Source organism: Hirundo rustica, chromosome 1, assembly GCF_015227805.2.
Source record: "Hirundo rustica isolate bHirRus1 chromosome 1, bHirRus1.pri.v3, whole genome shotgun sequence".
Lineage (NCBI taxonomy): Eukaryota > Metazoa > Chordata > Aves > Passeriformes > Hirundinidae > Hirundo > Hirundo rustica.
Genome location: NC_053450.1, coordinates 137,434,717 through 137,458,967, shown reverse-complemented (window position 1 = coordinate 137,458,967; position 24,251 = coordinate 137,434,717). Strand labels below are relative to the sequence as shown.

At 36.7% G+C, this 24,251-nt stretch overlaps 1 protein-coding gene across 4 annotated transcripts in view; it reads left to right on the top strand.

The window, feature by feature from the left end:
• The window catches only part of NEBL (nebulette), a 252,668-nt gene that overhangs the window by 163,122 nt on the left and 65,295 nt on the right, over window positions 1-24,251 (top strand). For 2 of the 4 annotated variants that reach the window (XM_058423375.1, XM_058423376.1), the window contains 5 exons: window positions 5,415-5,519; window positions 7,762-7,872; window positions 14,363-14,473; window positions 22,084-22,185; window positions 23,786-23,887. The exons of the other annotated variants lie outside the window; for them this stretch is intronic. In XM_058423375.1, coding sequence (XP_058279358.1) covers window positions 5,415-5,519; window positions 7,762-7,872; window positions 14,363-14,473; window positions 22,084-22,185; window positions 23,786-23,887 — 531 coding nt within the window. The remainder of the gene's footprint in view (window positions 1-5,414; window positions 5,520-7,761; window positions 7,873-14,362; window positions 14,474-22,083; window positions 22,186-23,785; window positions 23,888-24,251) is intronic. 4 annotated transcript variants of the gene reach the window in all.

Sequence of the window (24,251 nt, the reverse complement as noted above, 5' to 3'; positions counted from 1 at the left end):
GGAATAGAACATACAGAATATACATTTTAAGTATAAATTTTTAAGGGTTGTGTGTGAGAAAAGAATAGTTAACTCAGAAGAAGTATCTGGGATGTGTGAAATGTTACAGTGCTGGCTTGAAAGTGTGACTTGACAAGGTCAAAGTTTCCTCTTTTCTCTTGTCCATTCCCCACATACTTCAATTTTCACAGAAAGAGTGAAAATTGGATGGATCCTTAAGAGAAGCTACCAAGATGGCTCCTTTGTGTAGTCAGCCTGCTTTAGGAAGTAGTAGAGATGAATAATATTTTTACTGATAGATATATACATGCTTTCTTTGGGAAAACAGGGCATAGGGCGCATTTGCCTGTCAACTCACGTAAAGGCAAAAATCAGAATGGACCTGAAGCACTTAAAAGACCGAATATACATTTATTGTGTCCATGCAGCTTCTTTCTACACATGACCACTGTTCTTAAAGACAAAAACTTATTGAAAAATGCTGAAGAAATCTTTCTTTAACTGAAAAGGAATTATTACTCTGCTGTGTACCAATTAGGACTAATGTTGGCTGTAGCTCTTAATTAATGGATAAATAGAATGGCTGTATTTTTTTTTGATTTTCTGCAGTGACTTGAGAGCTAAGGTGAATAACTAAGTTAGGCCAGGCTTCTACAGCTTATAATAGTTCAGGAATGTGGGCTTTTGCTGAAAACTTGTGATGTGTTTAGCCTGCAAGTGTGTTAGATTTTCCTTGAGATATGTCAGGCATAATGGCAAAGTGTTATTAATGCTTTCAAATGCAAGAACAATATATAATGGTCCAGACCAATCTAATTTCAAGAAAGAGACTCTGTGTTTAAAAATAACATCCAGCTTTGGGGCTTTACTCAGCCACTATTGAAATCAGTAGGTTTTTCTTCATTGGCTTGAATGGAATATGCATAGGATATGAATTTTGTTTCCCAGAATTTTTTGCTATTATGGAATTTCTTATGACCAGTGAAGTCTTTTGTGCCTGGGTATAAATTCCTCACCCTGAACATTTCATTGTGGAGACCAATAAATTGCTAGGAATTTGCATTCTTACCTTCAAATTTTGACTTGTTGACATTCAGAACTTTTTATATATTCCTTATCCTTTTTAGCATGAACCTTTGCACGTGCTACTATTTGTGTGGATTTCTGATTAGTGTACATTTGTACATTTTATTTGTACAGTGGTTTTGTGGTGCTTGCAGTTTACCCCTCAGATGACCTTGAGGGAGCAGCCTGTGTCCTTGCTGACCACGAGACTGGGTGATTGTCCTTTTCTGATGGTGGAGCTGTCAGCACAACTCCTCCATCAGAATGCAGAGCCAGGAGTGCACATGCCTGAGATACTGGGGTTGTATTATGGTTGCTGTGCATTTTTTGCAGGCTGACTTTATTTTGGCAGTATGGCTTTGAAAAAGTGTTACACTGGCAGACCTCGGTGAATCTGTAATTGTCAGCCTTGAGCTGTGTATAGGGGAAGTTGTGAAGCGTTTATGTGCTCCGGGTCTTGAGAAAATCCCCAGTTTCATTTGGGGTTGGCAGATGTTTGCTCTGTGGCTGTGATACCCCCTGGATTGTTTCTCTTGACAGTCATTCCATTTAATCTCCCTCTATTATGAAATTTTATTCCACAGATGTTTTCAAAACCGTCATGTGTGTTTGATTTATATGAATTGCCTTCCTCTCCAGGCCTTTTCTCTTGCACATTGAAATTGAGCTCGTCCATTTGCTTGTAGTGTATTTTCATCTCTTCTTTGTTTTGATTATGTGGTGTGATGTTGTCAGTACTACTATAACAGAGATGGGAACAATTATAGAAGGTGATTGACCAAACTATCATAATCCTTTTTGGTAGAATGGCAGACACTGCCTTCTGAAGATTCTGCTGAATTTGATAATGAGCAGTACCAGCAGTTGTTTTCCTCTAAAGCAAAAAATAGAACTGCTTGCCATTTATCTGTCCTTTCACAGAGTCCAGATGTCTCTGTTATAAAGCAAAGTCTGAAAAGACCTAGAGCCAATAGTGGAAACACTGTGCCAAACTAGCAGGGTTTTAACAATCAGTTCCTGGGTGCAGCTGTTCCCCTGGACTCATCATTACTAGTCACAGCCTCGAACTCAGGAGAACCTTGAGTTTGAAGTTGCTGGAGATTACTAAAATACTATGTATTTTAGTAATAATACTGTGTGCCTGCCGTTTTTTCTTGCTTTTCTCTAGGTTCCTCTGGCCACAGAGAAAGGATTCAGTATTAGATGGATCTGTGGTCTGACAGAGTCCTTAGTCTTATAAGAGATTATACATTCAGAAATGTGGGTTTGGAAAGTGAATCCTCAGTGGAAGGAGGTTCCCTTTTGTTCTAGCATAAAAGCTGGATAAGAAGGTTTAGACATTTTAGTTGTTTTTTTAAAGATAAATAGAAATTTTAGATACAACAGTTCTTCAATGGATCATGGCATGATTGTTGACATGGTTACACCACTGATATTAAGATTATTAAGAATAGTTTTTTGAGTATATTCATATTAAAGTTAGATGAACATGTGTCCCTGAATAAAAGGAATGGTGGCTGCTTGGATTATGCTGTTACCGTTGGAGTATTTCCTTTAGCCCCAGTCTCCCTTCTGTGTTTCCCCCTGGAAAAGGCTGATGGAACAGGCCATGGGTGAGATGAATTTTCTTGGTGAATCAGGGAGCTTTGGCTTAAAGGTTGGATGCCCTTGTTTTATAAAGTTGATCTTCCCACGTAATATCCATTAAGGAAAAAAATGCAGCTTGAAGCTTACTGTTTTGGTGGTTGTCTAGGAATTTTAATCCACTTTACTGGATAGTTGTGCTGCGGTCAGAGTTAGTTTTATGATAATTCAGGGAGAAGAAAAGGATCTGGAGAGAACTATGAAAAACTGGGCCTTTGGTGAGCTATTGAACTTAAGAAATGTATTGAAAGAGCAGTGGCTTCAGGCCATCATTTGCAAATTTTTCCTATTTGTTTTTTTCGCAAGGCTTACCACATCTGCTCAACCTAAACAGCATATTTTGTGGTTAGGGGTGAGCCACTTGCAGGCAAAATTTCCTATTCAATGTTTCAGACATCTGAATTTTTGATTACAGACTTTGAAGAGGAATATTAACTTCTCTGCCTGTTCATTCCAGCCATTGGTTATGTTCGATCATAGTCAACCTCTTGAACCTCTTCCTTACATTGTTTACACGATATATGTTTTATACCTGCAGGTGTCATGACTTCATCATTCTTGTCCCATTTCCTCTTCCATCTTTCTGATTCCAAGCAATGTGGACAATACTGTAGCAGAATGGGGTTTGTTGGATCAAAATTCGACCAAACATTTTCTTGTAGGTTCTCTCTAAATTGTGTATTTGAGTCTGCATTTTGTGGTTTCTATGGGTTACTATTACAAATGTGAATAATAAAGGATTAAGGAGGTGGCATTAGTAATTTATTGCTTTCAGTTCTTTTGAAAACATGACTTCTACAGCAGAACAGCTTTGTTTCTTCTACTCATGTTCTGTCATTCCCCCCCAATTAAGAGATACCTTAGGAAGCTTTCATGTTTGATTCTTGAATGTAATTATTGCTCTGCAATTAAAATGGAAATAATTACAGTCAGCTTTCAGATGTCTGTGGGTGATTTATCTAAGTTTTGAGCAGCAAGACTCTCTGACTCCTCTGCCTGAGTCACGGCTATACAGGAGTTTCTACTGGGAATGCCATCAAACTCACCCAGTACACAGTCAGCTCTGTAAACTTACCATGCATGTGTGCAGGTTGAACAGTAAGTGCCTGCTCATGTTTATCATAAAAATGCCTTTTTGGTGTGTTTCTCTGTGATTACCTGGGATAATGATGTCACACAGGTCACAGGAACGACTGGCTTTATGAGTTTCCGAGTAAAGTCATGACACAGTAATGTTACACTCATTGTCCACAGAAAGGGTTTTCTAAGGAATAGACTGCAATCCACAAAAGCAGTTGATGTGATTTGGAAGTGATGTGCAGCTTCTTTCAGTAGGCCAGATCTGAATGAGCTGAATATCAACCAAAATTGTTTCCTGTGTGAGGATTAAGTAGTCATGAGTTTGTGATGAATTTGGCGTTATCTAATCCACTTTTCAGTAGACACAAACTTTGCCTTAGAAAGCTCAGGAGCTGATTCTGTGTAAGCTGCCATCCTTCTCATAGGTTTTCCAAGTCCCTGTAGAGGAGCGTAGACTAGAACTTGTGATATCCATTAAAGATTCAGAGAAAGAGGATATTAAGGCTGCATATTTCTGTAATGCTCAGATGCAGATCATATTGCTTCTGTCAGTGCTTGTCAGCAAGTCTAGAGTGCATAAATTCAAGCTGCTGTTATGCAGGATATGAAAATGAGGTTAGAGAAATGGTAGCAGATAATAACAATGAAAGCTTAGTACTAAATAATTCAATTTGCATTGATCTAAACAATTCTCTGTACAAAGAAAGAAATGTCACCGAAAACATCTAAGGCTACCCATCTAAGGCTAAGTGTCTGTCTTTAAAACTTACTTAGTCCATCTCATCATAATTCACCAGTTTTCTTTATGCAGTTAGTATATAATGAACGTTCCTACATGTTAACTATGTCCATAGATTTTATCCTTCTTGCAGTCTCACTAATACAAACAATTACTCTGACTTCAACAACACTCAAGTGTATATTATACCTGCCCATACTGTTTGCCCCATTGTAAGAAAAAGATTTTTTTTTTAATTTATTTTTTTTATTTTTTTGCTAAATATGTTATAGTGTTTCGGCATTTTTTCCCATGTTTTCCTATGTGCATGCACATTTCAAAAAATACAATTTAAAATTTGTTTGGTCTTAAAGAAATTCTGTTATTACTTGAATGTCATGACTGTTGGGTGCTTTGTAGGCAAGGGTTTGGCAGTGGCCTCCTGAATTTATTCATGTAACTCTTGGATTCATAAAGGGGCATTTGATGATGTTATACAGATTCTGTGCTTGCCAGGTCTGTGTTAGAAGTTAAACAATTTTTATCTTTGAGATCAAGGATCAAGGAGATCAATTATTCGATTCTTCTTTCTTTAGAGATACTAAAACATCTACAACAGTAGTGAAAATGTGCTCTAGATGTAGAGAAAAATCCCGTCTTTTTCATCTATATTATTAAAGATCTCTGTGACTTTTACATAGCCCTGGTAATGTGTGTGAGAACTGGTAGCTTCCCTTTATGGTTTAATTAGATCCAGCTGGAGGTATTTGCAAGCTGCTTGGCATAGTATCCATGAATAACATAAAATAGAAATAATATAAAAAAATATAAATACAAATAATCAGTGTTTACTTTTCTGTGTGTGTGTTTTTAAGAACAATTAAACTTCCTTTTCTCCTCTTTGTAGGTACACTATAAAGAAGAGTTTAAAAAATCTAAAGGCAAGTGCATATTTGTACCTGACACCCCGCAGCTAAAACATGTGAAAAGCCTTGGTGCTTTTATTTCTGAGGTAAGATCTAAAAGACTGAAGAATTTTCTCTTATCCTTCCTAAAAACTCTTTCAGTTGAATACTGTGATTTTTAGCAGGGGAAAGATGGCTTATTTCAAATAATAATTCTGTTTAAAGCTAAAGTGACTTAAAAGGTTGTAATTAGTGTATATTGTAATGTGTATAATAATAATAATAATAATTTGGAATTATATGACACTTGTATTTTGGGATTTGAAGATACTTTGTTAATGGTTCTGAGCCAGTCCTAGCTATCCCATTTTATGTGTGGATAAACTGAGGAGTAGGAAAGGAATATTACTTTTTCTGCAGTGATGATGTTTGCAAATTACACCTGTGGAAAATTTCCCTGCTGTGGAGATTTCACAGCCTGATATCAAACAGAAGGAGACAAGGAAATTGTTTCCATGTTATCATCCCTGTCCTCCTTCAGCAAGAGGCCCTGGGGCAGCCATCAGGTCAGTGCCATCTGTGGGTTGCCTGAGCACTTGTAGGCATATCTATCTGTCTGTCTGTCTGTCTATTCTGGCTGTCCTTCTATTCTGTCTGTCTATCTATCTATCTATCTATCTATCTATCTATCTATCTATCTATCTATCTATCTATCTATCTAATCTCTCTCTCCATACCTGTGACATGTGCACACACAAACAACTGTGGTGGCAAAGAAAGATCAACAGCTTCCAAAGTGTCAGAGCAGCATTTACTGCCAGCTCTTCATGTCCCAGGTACAAGGTGCTGTAGGATTGCATCTCTGATTGATTATTTTCCACAGGTAAGAGCAGCAGCAGAAGTTTCACCTGAGAGAAAGTGGCTTTTGTTAGGAATTGTTGGTTCTGGGTGATTTTTCTGTCACTACTGCCCTTCAAAAAAATAAAATTTTAGTGCCTTATTTTTTGTGTGACCTTTATGATTATAATAAAAAGTCCCAATATTGGTGTCTGAGATTATAAAACTCGTATACATTCTAAATTCTCTTTCCAATATGCAACAACTTTCTGTGTCGCTTTCAGTATAAATGCATCTAATGAATACTTTTCTTGTATTTATCTTCCTGTTTTCTGAAGAGGAGTGGCATGTCCCAAGGGAAATAAATTTGATGTAATTGCACATTATAAGAGACAGACTATTGTAGTCTACAAAAATACAGTATATAGAGAGTATTTATCTAATTCACCTGTCTGATTCCAGAGAATCTGCTGCTAATTATTAATCAAGGACATAGAGATATAAAAATATTCTAAAATTTAAAACCCTGTAGGTTTGATATTACCACACTTTTGAGCACTCTGCCTGTTTATTGCAGCATTACCTGAAGCCAATTATGTGATGGATGGTTTATCTTGTAAATTACTGACCCCTAGTGTCCCATAATCTGTATTTGCAAATCTTGGATGCTGGCATTCTTAACAACATGGCCATTGCAGTGAAAAAGAGCCCTCTGTTTTGGGGAACAGCAACAAATGTTGCAGTGAATTATTGATATATACCCATATAATACATTTGGGGGATTAGCCTCTAATGAAGAACTGTATATTTCACAGTAAATAAGTGACATTAGGCAGTGTAATTGAAAATGTTCTTGGTATTTATGGTTACTTTCACAGCAGTGTTGCCATTATTGTTTTATGAATTTGGAAAACTTAGATCTGAAGCAAAAGCCTCACGTGTTTTGAGCTATTATTCTGATATCTATTGTAAAACCCCTTTGTGAGGAACTGCCAATACTGAATAGTGGGGGAAACACAGGATAAATAAAATGTAATTTAGAAACGAATCTGTAATATGAAAAGATGAAACAGAAATGATGGCAGACATGCTAACTTCAATGTTCCTCTCCTTTCTAACTACATTTAATTGCTGCTACTTATTACTTGGTAAAATATTTATGGTTGTCCTCTCATTTGTTCCCATTGTGCAGGACTCTGGAAAAGAGAAAGAAGAAAAGTAATTTTTGGATTTGAAAATGATCTGAAAAAGGATAGAGAAAAGATGCCTTGTTTATTTTATTTTGTATTTCCACCAAAATTATTGAATTTAATTAGGAGATATTTTGCATTGATTTGTGAATTAGACAAATCCCCACAAAATATTATTTAATGATGTTTTTGCTTGAAAGTTAATGACAGCATTAAATTTTTCCAGTTCTGGTCCGTGCCATTTTACTTACTAGAAAAAATAAGTAGTATGTTTACTGTATCTTCATTTTTGCATTATGTGTCACCTTTTTCTGCCCTCTAGGTGAAATATAAAGGAGCTGCTAAGAAAGACCTTTCCAACTCTCTTTATCAGCAGATGCCAGCCACAATTGACAGTGTATTTGCGAAAGAATTAATGCACCTTCAGAGCAAGGTACAACTTTAGAATTGCCAAAAAGATTTGTAGATTAATTATGTGTCAGAATAAGTACACTTTGAACAAAATGTTTGAGTGGACATTTGATTGCTTGATTTATTTGGGTGAGTTTATCATCCAGAATTTATCACCATAACTTCTTAACTTCAAAAACGACTAATTTTTAAAATATTGTCAATTTTATGTATGTTTATTAAATTTACATTTAAAGCTGGTAGAGCATTCATCAATCCAATGAAATGCATGAACGCAATAAGGAATTATTGAAATCTGTGACATTGCGGAGTCCTTATAGAATGGATGAATCTTATATAACTTTTTCCTGTTGAACATTGTATTAGCTGTATAAAATGTTTGATGCTGAAGGCAAAAGAAAAAAAAAAAAAACCAACACTGCTTTAATGACTTTTAAAGACACTTAGTGGTAGCAGTAAATGTATTTCTGATGGTCTGCATGCTACTATTTACAACAAATTTTACAGAATTAAAATATGAAATCAAGTATATTGAACATAATGTAAAGCTTGTAAACAACCAGTAAAATAGTAGATTCTGGTTCAGTTGCCTTCAAGGACTCAAAAATATAATACCTCAAGAGTAGGCAGGTGACCCTTCACTTCCACTGACCTCAGTGGAATTGCAAAGGTTAAGTATGTGTAATATGAATGAGGTTACAGATTTTTGTTGTTACTCATGAGAATTACATCGGAGAGATGGTCACGGCTTTTTCTCCACCAAGCATTTCCATGGTTTTCTTGTTTTTGCTTTCTCCTCTCTTAAAGATATCAACTACATATAGTTTAATACAGCTGGTGTGTGAAGAGAACACATTTCTAAATCCATAATATTGATTGTATCTCAATATGCATTCTTGTAATGTAGTGATACTTTTTCAGACAAAAGAAAATATTCATTAAAAAAGAAAGGACTAAAATCTCAGGACAGCCTGTGGAGGAATGTTTTGATATAAAACATTATGTTACTCAAGGCTATATTAAGCAAATATAATAACACATATTTTAGTTTTCAGAGTTTGAAAAGGAACATATATACCAAAGTTAAAGCACCACAGCAGCTGAAATGACATTAATGTGACATTTCATTGTAAAATGAGTGATTAAAAGAATTACAGTAAAAATAAATTGGGAATTAAACTTGAATAACATTTTTAAGCCATTAGCTTGATTTATAAAACATCAGTTAACTATTTTGCCACAGATTTACTCCCAAATTAATTCCAAATAATTACATTCTACATTAGTTTACACAAATGAGTTTAATTAATATTGGTGATGTGGCAGAAATGATAAATAATTGAAACTAAAAATGAAACCCTTGATTCATCAAAAGAACCCTTTTAAGAAAAGGCTGACATTTTTATTTGGTAGTTTTTGAAGGTTTTCTTCAATCATCCAACATTTCTAGAGAAAAAAGTATGTATATAGGATGAGTTATATTTAAGCAGAATTTTTTTCCCATAAAATTCATACTATCCCCTTAGGAGTAGATGCATTATAAATCATAATATACCGTAAAACTTAAAGATATGCTGACACATTTTTCCAACTTGTGGTTACTGCTGCAACGGACCTGAATTTAATGCTACTTTGAGAGAGATCTCAGGGGATTTTCTAGTGAAAAATCTTCTCCACAGTATTCAAATCTAATCCATATTGTGCCTATCACTGCAGTACCTAAGCAGCTAATACAAGGATTTCAGATTGCAGCTGGGTCAGGATATGGCAAAGGGAGTTCCTGCTGCATCTGTCTAGCTGGGATTGTGAATTTACAGGTCATCCCTTCAGAAGGAGACTACAGATATGCCATAGGAAGGAGAGAGAACAGATGGCCATTGCATCAGCTCTGCTCCAAAAAGGCTGCTGCAAACGCAGAAGTGCAGTCTGTTCCTGAGTTATAGTAACCTGATTTTAAAATAGGTGTTGATTTCCCGAGAGCTGGAAAACATGAGTCTGTGTCCTCCCTGCCCACATTAGAACACATTTACCCCTTTGACTCCGTTCTCATGCTGCTTGGATGCGATGCTGGGCTGCAATGCTTTTGTGGGCAGATCAAGCAGGACTCCTGCTCTGCGGTGCCGTGTTCTCGGCAGCATCCGCGGCCTCCTCTGCCAAGCACAGGTGCCTTGGGACTAGAGGATCACGGTGTGGAAGAAAGAGAGCCCCTGACTTTCCCCAGTGCTGCCTGCTGGCACAGGCTGGGGTGCCTCTGCCAGAGGATCTCCTTGCCCAGGTGTGTCCTGTGCAAATGGGCTCTCCTGTGATGAAAAGTTTGCTCCTGAAACGGTGCTGCCGTGCTGCTGCTGCTGCCCAGAGGCCCTGTCTTCAGCCTACCTATATCTAGCCCAGTTTAGTAATTTGATACACCGTTTCAAATCACACACACGATTTAAGAACTTGGAGACAACTAGGGGAAATCTCCTGTTTTCCCCAAGGAGTTATACCCCACCTACAGCTGCTCTCCACTGTCCTCTCTGGAGCCAACAGGCTGCCTCAGCCCCATTGACCATGTTTGCATTCTTTAAGTCATGTAGCAATTTTTAGTGATTTCAGAAGAGCCAGGATCTCCTTCTTCAGGGGTCCTGCCATACAGTGCCACTACTGACATAAAGATCCTGCTGTAATGGAGAGTACAGCGCCCTGACACGTGGTTCTCCTTCTGTGGAACCTCTTCCCCATATTGGCTGTATTGCACCATGCTCAATTCTCTCTTCAAGATACTCAGGAAATCCTGAAACAAGACTGCCTGCTGGCTTTTACATGAAACCCACGTTTGCTCTTTTGTGTTTTATGTAGAACTGGCATGAAGATGAAAATAAAAACCCATAGAGAATGACATCTATAAAAAAAAACCCAACAAAAAACTCAAACAAACAAACAAACAAAACAAAACCAAAACCCAAAAACAACCCAAAAAAACCAAACCAAAACAAAAAAAAACCCGCACAAAAAGCAACAACAAAAAACCCCCATTGTGGTTTATGGGAAAAAAATGTTTCAGGAAAATGAAAAAGAAGTTTCACAGCCCCACATGACTTGGGTGACTTTTATCAATTTAATTTTTCCCTCTTCACAGAAGATTTTACTGTAGACTTCTAGATGCCTTTCTTGAGAGTGAGCAACCAGATTTGCCTCCTTCTCTCACTTTTGTCATAGTTGTCCCCAGGGTAAGCTAGAAAGAGGAGAAGTCCCTCTCATCACTGAATAACTTCACTCTCCTTACCAGCCTACAAAGCTCTCACCAATTTCCCCATTTTCTGCAGTGAGAAAATAAATTTGATGAGGGCAGTCTAGGCAGGGAGTCCTCATTTTGATTTTTCTGAAAGGAAATGAAAATTTTTTTAGGAATTGCAATATTCCCGTGGAAAATATTGCTGAAGGAAAATTTCTGATCATTGCTAGCTCTGTGCCGAGCCTTTTCCTTGTCTGAAGATCAGTATGCTGAATTGTTCCTTATGTAAAAGAATATTTTTTTAATAAGGTGTCACAAACAATAATAAAGGTATTTAAAATTGCTTGGAGGGAAACAATGTTGAAAAAAGTAAGCACTTCATCACTTTTTTCATCACTTTATTTCTGCCATAAGAAGTGATTGCTCTGTTTTTCTTATCTAAAAGGGATAATCTAAAGCAAACTGAAGGCAGTTTAATTTTCTAGTTTGCACAGGGCAATATCTCAAATAGTCCAGGTTGAACAGTATTTCCTGATACTTTATAAAGGCGATGAGCCAAGAGAATCTTGAGCAATGCTTTCAACTTACAGAGGAAGCTTCTAAGGTGTGTGGGTTTTTTTTTTTTTGTTGTTGTTGTTTTGTTTTGTTTTGTTTTTTAACTACAATACATTTTTTGTTGTTTATTGCATTGTTTCCAAGCATATTGCACATTATGAAATTGTTTTATGTGATTTTTCATTTTTTTTTTAATGGTAGGAAATGTCATATTCAAGATTTCCTCTGTTTTATGGTGGCAGGTATTAGTCTTCTGGACTTCTATAGTTCTGTTCTACACTAATACATTGGATAATCTAATTCTCTACACAGAGATTAAAGTGACATTTTTGGTGTTTTTGAACATTTTCTCCTACAAAATCCCACTTTGTGGATTTTAAGATCAGAGTACGTCTTACTGAATATAAAGGAGACTATAAAAATAAAAATGTAATAGTGTTTAATGTATGCTGAAGCAGGGAGGTCAGTCAGAGCTAGGTTAAAAGAGCACAAACCCTTCCTTAATGCAGCTTCCTATTGACACACTGGTGTAAAAGAGAGAAGAAAAATAAAAAATGAGTACTTACAAATTGGTTCAATCTGAAGTCATACCTACTTAAATAATTGCCTTGTATTTCTCAAGGTAATAAATGGCACCACTACAGGGTAAAGGTTATGTCAGTGACCTATAATGCTTGATCTTTGTGTAGAGGAGTTTTGTATGTAGATTTGATAAAGGAAATTCAGTTTAGCTAAAACTTGAAGATCAACACAAGCTGAGCAATAAATGTGTGCATAATATCCTGTAAAATAATGGTTCTGAGAATATTGCTGAAATAATACTAAATATTTTTTCATGCTTACTTGGAAGCAATTTACAATTCTGGGAAGAGTTCTGCATGAAACTCTCCCAAACGAAACTAGACAGCCGTTGAACCCCTCCTAGCTAGGATTGCATCGAGACTACTTCAGTGAGTTAATGAAAATAATGGGAAAAGATAGGAAGAAGAGATGCCAAAGCAAGTGAAATATTGCTACATTAAGCTAAGGCAGTGGTCATCTTTTCCCCAGACAGTGGATACTCGTAATTTCTGTTAAATTTCTCATGCCGAGAGTTGATGTGTTACTGTGTTTTCATATCTTGGTTACGTAGCCCATTCACCAAGGGAAAAATAGAGCTGTTGAACCAGCAAAATGGCAGTGTAATAAAATATTTGTAAAGTGGTAGATTTTGGAAGTGACTGTATGAGTCTTCTGTTCATAATGGCATTAAGTGGGGAACTTCTTAAAAGTGACAGTGTAAGCAAGGAGAATTAGCAAAAGAGTTTTCATGGTGTATGTTTTTACAGTAATTACACTTTTGTGGGGAATAAAGTGTTAGTGGTGCTTCAGTCGTGTTAAAGATCATGTGCTCTTCCATTTGCAAGATGTAACCAGTGTGGGCAAGTTACGGTCTCTTTGTTTCACTGTCAGTTGTGTTTGCTCCTGCAGAGGGCTGCTTGTATTACACTGGATAAGGAGGTGGCACGTTTTAAGGTTCCTGTTTTGATACTTTTGTTCACCTACTAGCAGTGCACAAATACCCTTCCCCCCTTCATGTCTTAATCTCTAAACCTGTATATCATTTTGTAATCTGAGATAGCCAGGGCAGATACTAACATATTGCTTTGGGCACACTACTCTGTAGCTCAGATGAAATCTTGCTTTAAACAAAAACAGATACAGCATTTTCTCACAGTTCTAGTATCCTGTCCTAAGAGAGTCTGAATCTCTGTAGTTGAGAGTTTCTGTCTCAAAACTTTCACAGTATTCTCTTATTGCTATCATGGGTTTTCGTGTCAATCCTTCTCCTCCTAATCAGCTTTCTATCTTATCTAATACTTGCTGTTTTCTTATGGATTATTTTAAAGCTTGCTTATGAGAGCTATTAGAAAATAAATTTTCTTGATGCTTGCTACTTTTTGGGCATCAAAACCAGGTGATTTTTCCTTAATATAAGCTTAAAAGCTTCTGACAAGGATAAGTGTAAAATCAGCTTTTCAGGCAGTTGTAGGATGTGAATGCATGTATGTAAGTATAACGCAGTACAGTGAAAGATGGATGAATGCCCAGCATCGAGTTCCTTTTCTGTTATAAATGTAAAGGTGTTTATAAACTCACAGTTCTATTCCATTTTCATTTACCATGATGACAATTGAATGTAAATATTATTTTTCTTTGTGAACCTGGGGCTAAGTAAAAATGCATATTGTGCTGGTAGTTTCTCAACAGTGGAAGAAATAGAAGTTTGGGAAATGGGTATATAATGTAAAACTGTTTATGACAAGTGCATAATTTTTTTTTGTTTGTTTCTGAAAATGGAGAATAATTATATAGCTGATAGCTTTAAGTGTGCTTAAAAAAAAAAAAAAAAAAAAAAAAAAAAAAAAAAAAAAAAAAAAAAAGAAAAAAAGAGTGGCTTTTGCTTATGCTTTTCCCTGGGCTGTCTTCTCACATTGTTAAGCTTAATTTTCTGTTTTTATATATTACTATTTCTTTCCCCTGTCTACTCATGCATCTGTTGCAATAACAGATACAGAGAAATCTCTCTGCTGACTATGCCTCAGATGTCTCTCTTTTGGGTGGAGGCTGCTTTATTAAGGAGCTTAATTACTTATTAAGTTTCTTCCTGAATGCAGGTACACTACGCCACTAGGTTTAACCTGGCTCGTGTTATTGTACCTGCTCTTCTCAGGTGGCAAAAGTATAATATTTCTCTTTTCAGGTTCTCTATAAACAAAAACATGATGCTGAGAAAGGATTTTCAGACTATGCACGTATGAGGGAACCTCCAGATGTTAAACATGCCATGGAAGTCAGTAAACAGCAAAGTGATGTAAGTACTCCCCCATCTGAAATGAGTGTGCTTGTTTTGGGTAGATGCGTCTGTTACAGCTTACTGAAATGAATTGGGCATGGAATATTTCCATATTTCCTTAGCTGGTGTTTTAAATTATTTGCTCTGAAGTAATTTAGCACATGGTGTGTGTATAAAACGTGCTATGAGTATGTGAATTTTATTCTGAACTGCAGTGGAAAGTGGCAGTTGCTGTTTATCAGTAGTAACTAAGTGCTATCACTTTGAAATAAAATTGCAGGCACAGGTTTTCTGAATTCACTTGTAGCTTCTTTTACTTTTAATGTGTATAAAATGAATACCAGTGTTGTTTCAGTGTCTTAATCTGCCAATACTTGGATAGTTCTTCAGGGGTGCTGTGTAGAGGAGACAAGTGAGCTGTTTCTGCCCTGCTCTTGTACACTTATGCATGTGAATAAGTTTGTTCCTATCTCATGAATACATATCAAGTGAATTTTCCAAAGAATTTAATAGACTAATATATGATTTATTTTACAGAATTTGAGCCGTGGTGTTCAGTTTGATGCCTGCACTGGTTTATACCACCAAGTATTTGTTCTTGTAGTTTTATTTAAATAACTTACAAATAATTAGGAGTACTTAGCAATATTTTGAAAGTTGATTGCTTTTTTTTTTTCAGCTGCCTGTTATCTTCTTGAAGTTCTGAAGTTTTCACAATATAAAAGCCTAATAATAATATTTACATTTTTTATTAGAATCAAATCCAATTTGATTTCATGGTCAAGCTAGCACATACTAGCTCAATGCATCATTGCTTTGGGCAGAAATGCTGCCCAGATTAGAGTCTTAAGTGATACAGACACAACTTTGAAGAAATATTTATGTTAGTTTTAGGTTTTGTGAAAGCCTACATGTGAGAAAAACAAATTTTAGAAGATTGGTTAAAATAGTGATGCTATTTTAAGGGTACACAAAGCTTTTAAGAACAGCTGATGCGTAACCTTAAAAGTTATGATCCAGTTCTGTTCTTGTTTAGGTAATAAAATCAATTGAGGTAGGCATGTCATTTTGCAACTCGTTTTTCTTAGATAAATGGGATATTTTTTGCTGCTAACAACATAGAAAATGTAGCTTGGGTGTTCATTTTAAATTATCTTAATTTTACCCAATCTTCCTCTACTAACGGTGCAACAAACACTCTTAGGCTATGTAGGCTGAAAACTAAATGTCAATGGTAGATGCATGTCTGTGTGCAGAACCTTGACAGCTGGCTGCTGATTAAAAGGCTGCTGGAAAACTTCAGGGAAGAATTATGTTTGAAGAATAACTTTTTCTTCTGCTGGGAAATACCTGCAATGGAATTCCCAGCAGTAATTTGCAACATGCCTTGATTACAGAATTCCCTCTTCCTGTCAAACACTGTCCATTTCTGCTGTTGGAAGCATCAGGATGTCACATTGAGAGCCTAGGAGCTGGGAATGTCAATGTCTCTCCCCAGAAGCTAGAGGTTTTTTATTTACCTAGCAGTAGGAATGATGGTGAACTGCTAGGAAAGGAAATAATGCTGGAAAGAGAGATGTGAATCCCTCTCGGAGAAGGTGGCAGGGCTAGGAGGAATATGAGACAAGTTCCTGTAGCAAATTCATCATAGTTTGAGGGTCTGTATGCTAGTATTCTCCTTCTACAGATGTATATCACCTGCAAATAGAATTAAGGAGAGCAGGCTACAGATGTGAGGATAAATTAAATTCAGTTGTTTCATCTTTCACCCTTAAAACACACCCTCCCCCCACCCCCCAAAAAAAAAAAAAAAAAAAAAAAAAAAAAAAAAAAAAAAGAGGAAATGAAGGAAAACATGGGAGGGAAGGATGTTTGATAAATGAGAACTTATAACAGCACGTTAGAAACAATGAAAAAAATATGGGGGAAATTATTTTCAGCCTAAGCAAACTTCAAAAAATTAAATAAGTCATCCAAATCCAACATAAAACTCTAACCAGTTAGTGTAAAGTGTTTAAGAACAGATTCTTTCTGGTTGCTCATGAATATTTGCAGTGCAATGGGCAAATACCTACCACACATAAAGGAACAAGTCCTGTAAGTCCAGCTGTTGCTCAGAAGAATCATACAGCTATTGTTGGTAATATTTGGGCACCATGGTGAATAGCTGTGGATTTCTTCTTTTGTAAGTCCAGGTTTAATGAAGAACCATGTGAGTTTTCATCTTGGAGTCAGAACACGGAACAGAGAGCATCCCAAATGTGGAGCGTTTGTCTTTCCAAACTATTTCAGGCTATCTGTGTAACCACAGCTTTGAAAGTGCAGAGAAAAAGAAGGGAAACTACTGGAGATCCGGAAGGACAAATTTCTTTTATCCAGCATTCAGTAGAGTTTACCTGTGGGAGCAGAATGCATTTTTACCTACAATGCTCTGCCAACTCAATTCAACCTTTACATGGAGGGTTTGCATCTGATAGGATTAGGATGTGTTTAAGACTATTTACTTAGCCTTAAAATAAGGCTGACATTTATACTCATCTCTGTGAAAGATGCTATTTCCTTTGAAAATTAAAACTGTATTTAACTTATCATACATTTGTGCTGACATTTTGAAACTGTAATGTGTTGTAGGCCTTCACGCCACTTTGAATATCATTAACATGCTCTGTATGTTTGGGCAGAAACTGTGTAACAGGGAAATACTGTAACATCTCCTGAACAACGTGATCATGTAAAAGAAAATACTTTTTCTCTTTTTTATACTTAGACTGAAGAAAATTGCTCTCAAATGAACACAAGGGACTTTTCTAAATGACAGGAAATATACTTTAAAAAGAGTTTAAATACTACATAATGCTTGAAGGGAAGGGTGTTTATCCAAACCAGAGTACTATTCTCTATAAACTGTGTTTGTGTTTTGTGAAGTGAATGCTAATGATGTGACTTGGGCGCACAGTCATTTTCAGAAAAGCAAAGTAGGGACCATCAGCCTACTTTGTGGGTGCTTAGCTGATCAGTTAACTCGTCTGGAAGTTTCCAAACTTGGGACCAAAACTAAGTGGTGTTCTTAAAAAAATGTCATGTCACAAATCAGCATTTTGCTTTAAGTGTATCTGAGAATCAAGTGAATGGAAGGATGTAATTGAGCAAGGAAATGACATGATAACTAAATTTCTAAAGCAAAGAAACCACTTGCTATGCTGTTTCTATGTGGATGCTGCACATAGCATTTGATGAAGGTACTCATAGCTGTGCATCATAATTTTGTCCGTTCCATGACCTGGTCCATCACTGGGCATTTTGAATAGAAAAACAATTTAAAATATTTGTACAGAAGTTTAAATGTTCTGCTTTGTTAAAGTGCCTGATTCTCCTCACAACATTACATGGTATGAAATAAGAATGTGGTGTTCTGATTTTACAAATAAGAAATATGTGATGCGCTCATCTATGGACATTTAAAAGGCAGTTTTCACATCTGATTTTAAAGCCCTGGTATCTTTTCTCTTATCCACAAAACAGTGGTTTTTTCGAAATGTTAGTTGACACTTGGGCAAATTTCTGATGTATATGTATACACTTTCCACTCCACATGAGGTCAGTAATGATGTTTCCCTAACCATCTAAATTTGAATATTTAAGATGTCTATATTGTCTTAGGAGTAAGTTGTTTTTTATGTTCAGGATATACTTCAGTCACAATCCACACACAGAAAAAAAGTAAATTCTGTCTGATAAGACCAAATCAGCAGGTCTTAAACTGGATGTGCTTAAACACCATCAGTAACATAACCGAATTCTAATGTTTGTTTTGATGAAGATCATGGTAAAGTCAAGTTTCTCCCGGCTCTCTGTTCAGTATCTGTGTTAGAAAAATCACCTTTCACTGACTAACTTTCTGCTGACAGTGGATGTCAACAGTGGGTCCCCCTGGATCACTTCCAACCGGTGCTGAAAATGATGTTTACTCCTGATGTAATTGGGACCTATCAATTTTAAGGCCCATTACTGGAAAGGATGACTGCATCAATCTGTAATGGGCCAGAAATGTGTTTGTCTCTTTTACACAAGCCGGAAAACAGTTTTCAACATCATTTGAGTAGGAATTAGAAAAGCTGTTGCCAATGATGATTGTCACCAGCTAGTCATTTTCTTAGTGTTGATGGAGCCTGAAGTGTAGATGAGAGGAAAGAGGGCAGAGATACAGCTGACAGGCCATTAGTTAGTGGACTTAACAGCTCTCAGAAAATGGTAATCAGGGACAAAGAGTAAGAGACAAATTCTTGTGCAGACAGGTGTGCCCAACGTCTTGCTGAAACCTTAAGAGGGCAAAATGTGTTCATAGCTGGTTGTGCATATTTTAGTAATTTATTTTGTATTGTTCAGAATAGTTTTGGTATTGGAACAAATGAAAAGAGAAAATATTTCAGGAAAGGTCTTAACCTCTTGAACCCAGGTTTGCTTGGCTCACCATGTAGAAGTTTCTGTTTGTTGAATGACAGTCTGAAATGTTTTGCAGCATTGTTAGAAATCGGTTTACTTTATGGCACTGAAGTGCATTCCACTGGTATTCACATAAGGTGAAGCATCTTCCAGACCCTGCTGCAGTAACTGGATCAGCACGTTTATCCTCAGTGGACCTTGTGCATTTTATAAGAGCTCGAGGTTTGGCCCGATTAAAATCAATCTACTAATTATGACCCCTGAATATTCTCCATATTTTGCAAAAATCAGTTGCAATCCAGAGTATGTAATCACATTTGGGATTAAAGGTGAGAAATGGTTTTGTTCCAATTATTGCTTCATAATAATATTCAACAATGTAACCACTTTTTATTGTAATTTCAAACTGGGTAGAAACCCACTTCAAATTTAGTTGGTATCTCTAATTTACTGTTTTCAGCTTCAGAACTCAAGATTATACTTTTTTTTCCCTTTTAGTTGCTCCTTGCTTCCATTTCCCACTGGTCTGCTCTAACTCTCCATCTAGGTCTTTTACTGCTGCTCTAAAAGTGTTATCTCAGTTACTTTTCCTATGCAAAAGCCAGCTGGAACAAATTTTTTGTAGACCTGCGGTCATCATGAAGTGGAGCAATTCTTGAGCCTTTGCTGATTTTTTTTTTTTTTTTTTTAGTAGAGTCTGAGCAACCCTTTGAAGTGAAGATTGAGTAAGGGTGTCATCGTGTAGCGCCTGGAAATTCTAGTCAGGGTACGAGCCGGGTTGGGACAAAAGATAGCTCCCTCTCTGGGTGCTTCTGCTGTTTCCTTTCTTTTGTTGCTCCCCCTCTCCTCGCCATGGGCTTCCTCACTTTCCATATTCTGATGCCCATGGGTGCACACACCAAGCCGGTTGCTTTGCAGTGTCTGTGTCTGTTCCCCCGCTCTCTCAGAATAGCTCTGGTTTTACTGTTCTAACATAGCACTATTTAAAAAAAAAAAAAAAAAAGAGATCACTAGATGGAACAGAATAGCAGCTGTGTAATAGAGGCCAGTGCAGTGTCCCAAAGGGAGAGGGTCAGCATCCAGGGATTGAGGTTATTCAGGAAATGGGAAACATATTTTTTCTTTCTTTGGCCTACCTCTGACAAACTACTGTTCTGCTGCATAACATTTTTATTCTCACTGGAGTATGACAAGCTGCAGAATGGAGCAAATATATATTGCAGACATTTGTAAAATGCTAGATGACTTTCCCTCAGACATAAGTAATAGGTATACCGGTTTAGGTGCAGGAAGAATAATAATTCACTCAGGGAAAGATATAGCAATTGGCCTTGCATCTAATATAATTGGAAATGGTGAAATATAAAGGACTGTCAGTGTCTTATTTTCCCCCCCTTCCTTTCCCCGAAATTAACCACAATCCATTATTTCATGTACTATATGATCATGTCATTTGGGAGCCATAAGTGACCACATTTCCTCAACTTTATCACCGCTGTTCTTGATTCTCTGATGTTAAATTCACTACATTCCTAATTTCTATTTTAAGCACATATGCTGGCCTTTAATTTGCAATTTACATGGATCATAGGGTGCTATTCAGAAACCTGTTTCTGCTGCCTTTGTGGTTTTCCTCTCACCTCATGTGGTCATTAGGATGAACAGCATATAATTAACTAAATTCATGTAAAGTCCTGAATTGCAAATGCTTCTCTCTGCCTCTAGTTTCTTAAAAATGAGAGAAAATCTAAATATAACTAAAACAAAAGTTCCACTGGTTTACACCAGCTGTAAGAATCAACTTTTATTTTGTATCTATGTGATAATTTGGGCTGAATCCATCAGACCTATTTATTTGTTTCTTTTATCAATGATTACACTTGTGTGTCATGGCAGATTAAAAATTATAAGATCTATTTGTGGGCAGACAGCCAACAATGAAGCCTGTTTAGCTTGTCTGCCTAGCTGAAGCCATATGGACACAAAATTACTTTCCTGTTGCATGTAAAATATTTGCCAAAAAGTAATTTTTTTTTCCTTTTTGCAATACCATTTCTATAAAGTATATTTGTCACTGACTGCTGCAGTTTATGAGTTTGTTGCATTGTACCCAGAGTGAAACTTTACACTGGAAACAGGAGCAGAGGTTATAATGAGAAACTTCAAGCTGAGAACTTTCTTGCTGGTGAAATACTATGTTGAGAGGTTTATTAACTATGTGAAGCAGCTAAAGAAAATCTAAAAGATTACCCACTAAAGGAGAAATTATTTGTTTACTTTCTATTTTCTCTAAACTTTATGTTCTCCAGCTTCTGCCTGAAACTTCAGTTTGTCAGACACTTTTGAATACTAGGGCCAGAAGGTCATTAAGAATAATTCAGTAAGACAACCCTTGGAAATTGGCTTTCGTTGGCACATGTGCTAGAGCAGGAAAAAGTTCACAAACCTTGAAGAGGGGAAAGAAGGATAACTTGTAGAGCTCTATATTGTCCTTGAGGTCTGTGCTGCTCCATGATTGCTTTGCTAAATGAAGAATGTTTGGACCCTCCTGTCTGTGGTTGAGCCTTCTGGCCAAAGTTTTCTGAGCCCATTCGTTATGACAGTGGCTTTTGAACAAACAGAAAGGGTCAGCCATGTATTCAACATGCTGGAACACTCAGCCTTCTTGTTCCCATGACTGTGCAAAGGAGCAGATCAGTGGTGTTGTGGGGATGTTGAGGTGGAGTTGTATCACTGAATTACATACAAGCTACATGTCTGTCCAGTACTGAGAAAGAAACTCGCTATGATAGAATTATAGTTTCTCTTGAGTGTAGCTGCAATCTGCTAGGCTGCAGTACTCAGTATCAGAGCAGGGGTTAGTTTTTATTTAAAATGGGTACAACATAGGAAAAAAAAAGCTATACTCTCAAAAGTCCTCTGAAATTTTATGATAAAACCTAATAGTTGTGTCTTTGTTTTAATTTTCTACTATGCTTCTAAGCAAAACCATTTTTCTTTTTCAAATTGTATTTCATGCTTCTGAATTACTTCCTTATCATGTTACATGGTGTATGGGATTTACCTTGCAATCCCTGTTGGAATAAATTAGGTGGAGTTCTATTGACTGACAGGTCAGTCAAAGCCTATTTATAAACTTCAAACTTTATTGTTTATTTTAAACAAAACTGTGTTTTCTTTGACAGGTATCCTATAAGAAGGATGTGCAAGATACTCATAGGTACACTGAAGTGCTGAACAGACCAGACATAAAGAAGGCGACTGAGATAACGAAGATAATAAGTGATGTATGTTCTCCTTTTACTCTCTATTTTTTTAGACATGTAACTTTTCAAATTCCAATTTTGATCAGATTTTTTTTAGAATGCTGCTGGAATTCTCAAATGTCTTGAACAGAAAACCTGCACCCCTAAATCTGCTAGGGAGATTAGATGAAAAGCAATCCAAACATAACCAAAACAAACCAGTCTTGCCTGGCAGGCTAGAAACCTATGGGTATCTCCTTTTCAGATGTTGACCGTATGATCTTTGCAATTATTGGTAATTGACGCAAAGACAACATGAAAATTGCTAAAGTTGGTTTTGTTTCAGCTTTATTCATGATAACTGTTCTCAAGATAAGTCATGTGCTTGTATGCTATACTGCATTTCAGAAGACATCCCAAACCATTTTTACCTTGGAGAGAAGCTGGCATCCCAGGATACCCCTTCCTTTCCCCATCTCAGCAGGCAGTGACAGGAAAGTGTAATTCCCTGTTGTCCTTCCAAGAGATGTGCAGATGCTGCTTCTTCCATGGGGGTTCTCCTCCCTGAACTACCCTCTCAAATTCTTTGCCCTTTCCCTGTGACCTCGGCTAACAGAGAGGTGAAGGAGCAGTTTGAGAAGCAGCAGTGTGCGATGCAGTTTAGTATTTTATTGTAGGCAAGTCAAAGAATACTAAAAGCCGTGAATCAAGTTTTTAAATAATTAATTCAATGTGAGACTGACTAGACACATTTGGAGAGACAGATTTAAGAGATTGAAATTCACCCTTCAATATTCGAGACTTTTTGAAAACCAAGAACTTCTACTAAGTGTTATGCTCAACATGCAAAATTACTAATTGATGTTCAAGTGCTCTTAGAATTAGAGTGGCTTTGGGACTTCTATTTCTCCCAGTCTGTTCTTATGGCTTGTCCTTGCTGATTCACAATGCTTGAGTAATGCAAGAAGCATATTTTAGGCAATGGGTAATTTAGTTTGTGGTATTGCAAAGCACCTATTGTTGATTTATCTGTGTTTTTTTCCTAATGCATTGTGGGGAAAAATTGCAGCAATTTGCATGGGAGGCAGTCCGGCTGGAGAGATCACGTAACATTAACCTTGCGGGACTAATTCAGCTCTGTGACACCAGTGCAGTCTCACTGACATCCAGCAAGACCACAGTGGTAAAACTGAGAGTGGAATTTGACCTTACAGTTCAGAAAAGTTGCCCCTCAGACTAGTTTTACTTCAAGACTGCTTTCAGCTGCTGCAAATAATCTCGTGTTAACTGTAGACCCTGTCATAAGAAATGCTGAGCCACAGTAACTCACTCTGCCGTCATCGGGAGGACAGTATTTGTCTGGCATAAGCTGTGCATTTGGTTAAAATTGAACTTTGTGAATGTTGTACATTGTGTTTTACAATTAATAAATATTATATTGCTAAGGAGCTGAACCCTGAGAAGGGCTTTCTTTACTCAGAGCTGATTAAAACAGTAGTGTCAATGCAGACCATTAGAGAGACTTTTTCTACTAGCATTAATGCTTACATTTCTCTTGATAAAAAAACCCCAAGCAATTTATTAGTGTTTCATATCCCCTGCCTGCCCTACCCCCCCCCCCCTTTTTTTTTTTTTTTTTAAGGCTAAATACAAGAAAGGAAGGGGAGAGCTGAATAAGGAATCTGCTGTACTTGGAAGACCTGATTTTGAACACGCTAAAGGAGTTTCAAAACTTCTAAGCCAAGTAAGATTCTTCATAATTTACAATGATTTCATCCAAATATCTCATTCCTAGTAATGCAAAGAAATACTTAGATTTTTAGGTGATTATCTCTAATGCCCTTGAAGATTATGTTCTCAAATTTTTCATATAGCATTGCAATGACTGAATTTTGGATTGTTAGGAAACCAAATACACATTTTGAAGCAAAAATACGATGAATTTTGACTACAACTAGTCTCTCATGGAGATGGTGTATATTTAACAGATTTTCTGTGATTTCTAAAATATTAACTATATGTAATTTAGGGGCAAATTTTGTTCCTCATTCAGTTTGAGTGGAACCTTACCCTGTGATTAATCCCACTGAAGTAACTGAGGTCTTTTG